At 40.5% G+C, this 4,348-nt stretch overlaps 1 protein-coding gene across 1 annotated transcript in view; it reads left to right on the top strand.

The window, feature by feature from the left end:
* Positions 1-4,348, top strand: part of MIPEP (mitochondrial intermediate peptidase) — a 207,202-nt gene that overhangs the window by 46,889 nt on the left and 155,965 nt on the right. The window contains 1 exon segment of the mRNA XM_019651433.1: positions 3,121-3,173. Coding sequence (XP_019506978.1) covers positions 3,121-3,173 — 53 coding nt within the window.

Below are 4,348 nucleotides of genomic sequence, written 5' to 3'. Positions count from 1 at the left end.
GGGGCCCTCTGGCATCCCAAGCCAGTTCTTAACCATCGCGCCACTCGGCCGGCCCTGATTACATGATATTACAATACAGACAAACATGTCCTTATGGCCCGAATGCTAGCCAAGTGATTGGGGTGCTCTGAAGAGGGATGGGGTTCTAGGTATTAGGACACTGGTTCCCATCTGGTCTGAGGGTGCTACAGGATTTCTGGGGGGGGGTTCTATGCCATTCTTCCCAGGTGCAACCACTAAGAAAGAGATTGATCATTTCTAGAGTGGCATGTCAGTTCTTTGGCTTGGTAGACAAGTTTACTTAGGAAACTAGATAATGGCCAGAATTTACTTTGATGAATATAGAAACAGAAAAAAAAATATGTTGCCAAAGCTAGTTTACTGAAAGCTAATATGACTTGAAACTATCCTCCCTGGACATTTTGATATAACTGTTGATGCAAGATTATTCTGCATGCATTTGTGAAATGGCCTATCTCCTCATGAAGTCCCTGTTTTGGTGAATGGTACCCTGTTCACCCTGTTACCTGAGCCAGAACCTGGACTTACTCTAGACCAGTCGTTCTCAAAGTGTGTTCTCTGGACCAGAAGCAATAGCATCATCTGGGAACTTGTTAGAAATACAGATTCTTGAGCCCCAATGAGGCCCACTGAATCTTGAGTCTGTGTTTCATGGAGCCCTCCAGGTGATTTCTCTGCACCCTTGACCAGTGATCAAGTCCTGTGGATTCTTCTTCCTGAGAACTCCACGTTCCCTCCCCTCCATGCTCAGTGCCACTGCCTGGGTTGAGGTCATTATTATTTCTCACCCAGATTACAGTAGTTGCCAAATGGTTTTCTAGCCTTTTGTTTTGGCTCCCCTCAAAGCCATCCTGGATTCTGACTGCCTAGCAATGTGCCTAGCTCGGTGTTAGATGTAGAGTAGATACTCAGCACTTATTTGAAATATGAATGAGTGAATGAATGAATGACCACCAGAGAGATTTTTCTGAAAAGCAATCTAATCATGTGACTCTCTTGTTTAAAAATTTTCAGTCACTCCCTGTACCTCTCAGATTTAGCTTCCTGTTTCTTAGCTTTTCCTGCCAAACCCTTCATGATTTTGCCTCTTATTTGCTTCTCTGGCCTTATCTTCTGCTGCCCCTGTCGCCAAGTTAGTGAGTGTCCTTTGCTCCCTGCTCATACCTGTGAGATGCTCGTGCGCTTTTTCATTTACTTTAGCTTTTCTTTCCATTGCTTTCCTTTCTTTTATTTTATAACTCTAAACTGATTTATGTGCCAGTAGCCGTGGTAAGTAGCTTTCAATAATTCACAAGTACTACACCCAGGAATGCCTTTCCCCCTTTCTCACCTGGTGTAAGTGCTCCCATTCTTCAAAACAACTCAGGCTTTGTCTACTGGAAACGTTTCCTGACCTTTGCCGTGATTTCGATACCCTTCTCCTGGGCTCTATTTCACATGGTACATCCCAGATAGGATGTACTGTTTGTCTCAATGCTCCTGGTTGCTGAGTCACTTGTCTTTCTACTGCCTGGACCATCATTGGCTCCTTGGTACAAGGATTGTGTCTCACTTGTTTTTGTATCATTAGAGCCTGCACGCTGTCTGGCATCTAGCAGACACTAAATGATCATCTGTGGGAGGAAATATGTGCCAGGAACTGAACACTCGGGCTAGAGTCCCAGTGATGCTGTCCCTGACCTTCAAGAACTCATGGGGAGAAAGAAAATAAACCTACACATGTCTTACATTGGTGTAGAAGTATGATCATGGAATAATGCCTAAATTGAAATTTCAAGAAGATAATGTCTAAACTGAAATTTTGAAGGATAGTGGTAATAAGGATAGAAGCCAACATTTATGAGCTCTTATCAATGCCAGGTGTCCTGTTTAATAATAGTTTAAGTGCATTAAGCAATCCTGTTTGGGAGGTGCTATTGATTTATTTGGTAAATAACTGTTGAGTGACTTCTGAGTATCAGGCAGTATTCAGAGTGCCACCAGGATATAATAGGGACAAATGCCAACAAAGTCCCTGCACTCATGAAGCTTACATTCTAGGGGAAGAAAACAGAGAATAAACCCATAAAAAAATAAATATGTGCTGTATCATGTGGTGATAAGGGCTATAGGGAAAATAATGCAGAGAAAAGGGGATGGCGGTTGCTGTTTTACATGAATTGGTCAGTAAGAGGACGTTTGAGTAAAGACTTGGAAGAAGTGAGGGAGTCCACCATGGAGGCGGCACAGGGAAGAGCAGTCTAAGCAGAAGGAACAGCAAGTACAGAGGCCTGAGGCAGGAACCTTCCCAGTGTGATCCAAGAACAATGAGGCAGCCAGTGTGGCTGGAGTGCAGTGAGGGAGGGGCTCAGGGTGCAGTGGGGCGAGGCCGGGTCACATGGAAGGAAGACAAAAAAGCATTGAGGGGCAGCGATCACTTTTCTAAGTCATACAACTAGTGTGGATCGAAGACTTGACCCCAGGCAGTCTGAATTCGCTGCCTGGTGTCATAACCACTCATTTTGTCACCTGGACAGTTTGAGGGGAAGGTGATCCTTCCGGTATTCAAGCTTTCCTTTCTTTTAGCATTTTGTACCAGTTGTCAAAAACAACTATTATTACAGTATTTCTCTATGACATATTTTCTTTGCCAAGACTAGAGTTAATTCTACTTTAGTTACATTTTAAATTGTTGCTTTCGTTTCGGGGCTCCACCCTAAGCTGCTTGCTTAGATTAAGAAAGAACCCTAATCTTACCTGCAGTACCCTAGTCTTACCTGCAGTGTGTTGTATGGATTCATACATGGGCTGCATTGTGGGAGAAATTCCAGCATGGCTAATTCAATCTATTATGTTGACTTTGATTCGTTTACATTTTAGGATCATATTTGTTTACCTTTTCCCCAAATTCTGGGGCTATGGCATATTTATACCTTTCTCCTCATTAATTACAGGGATGTCAAAATAAAGAGGCAGGTATTTCTTGCCAACTCATGAATTTTTAGGGTTTTTATAAAACTTTGCTGATATAATAACAGGGTTACATTTCAAAAGCTAGCTAAATTATTGATAAAAATTGTGAGTCAATAGCTTTCATAACAATGAATTTTTCCATTGCAGGAATTAATGCCTTGGGATCCCCCATATTACAGTGGTGTGATTCGTGCAGAGAGGTAAGTTTTTTGAAAGATACTCATGTATGAGAAGAAAGAAAGAAAAATGTTTATTGAGCACTTTGTACATTAATTATGTTAACTAGTCTCCTTGTTCAGTTGCCCCCATTACAAACCTGTACCTTCTCAAATTCAGGCCCTGTGCTGGCCATCTGCCCACGTATTTTAAAATCTGGATGACAAAGCTATGCTCTCAGTCACAGTATCATGCTTGACCCCTTCCCCCACAAGCCCATTCGATGGCTTTTGTCATTTCCTTGCCTAAGACTGTTAATTATCTCCTGTGGTGTCTAGAGTCTGGCCCCTCTCTGCCTCTTCCTATGTGTACCTTACAGGTTCTCTAGACTTTGAGCATTTTGGGGTCTGGGACTTTGCTAGAACCCTTGTTGTAACTCGTTTCTGGTCAAGGATAGGTGCCCAGCAAACATCTGTTGAACTAGTGAAGAAATAATGTAGTACTTGGCATGGCGCTGTGTGATTTTCCTATGTTTTCTCATTTTTATTTCAACATATTGTCAACACATTATTGGCACATCTGGAAGGATATAAATGAAATAAAGGCTTAGGAAACTTAAGTTGATTGAAGTACTCCTCTGGTTTCTATTCTCCTGTGTAATTATATTGTGGCAAATTAGTAGATTTTTTTTCCCCTAAAAATTCCCTATTTCTGTCATTTTTCTATTTACATATAAACCCAAGAAATATGGAGGCTTGTTCAAAGTGACCACCTTGTTTATGTCCCAAGCAACTTTAAATGCACAATAGGAATTTTTAAAAAACCTTAATCTTACCCTTCAACAAATTGTTAACATTTTTCTCTTATAGTTCATTTTATGTAGTTTAACTAAGGAGAGTTAAGATCAATTTAGGTAATGGAAGAAAATAAAAGTTTTGTGCCTTTTTCTTCATTCGTGTTGGCATATATCATGGTAACATATTTATTTGATTGGTATTAAACTTGAAAACCTTTTTGTTACTATGTATTATTCAAGCATCAAGTAGTAAGTACCTCACTAAAATTAGACTTTGTTTATTTTAATGATTTTTTTTTGGCATTTGTCATAAAACAGAAGACAGTAACTTTATATGTTCTTTTCTGCACCAGCAGGAGGAGGTACTTTAACATCAGTTAGTGTGTTGAAAAGCTTACCCACTGAAGTTTTATTTATTTTCCC

This window comes from Hipposideros armiger, unplaced genomic scaffold (assembly GCF_001890085.2).
Source record: "Hipposideros armiger isolate ML-2016 unplaced genomic scaffold, ASM189008v1 scaffold_160, whole genome shotgun sequence".
In the NCBI taxonomy this organism is placed as follows: Eukaryota; Metazoa; Chordata; class Mammalia; order Chiroptera; family Hipposideridae; genus Hipposideros; species Hipposideros armiger.
The sequence above is the reverse complement of the archived record's forward strand: the minus strand, read 5'-3'. Positions and strand labels throughout refer to the sequence as shown.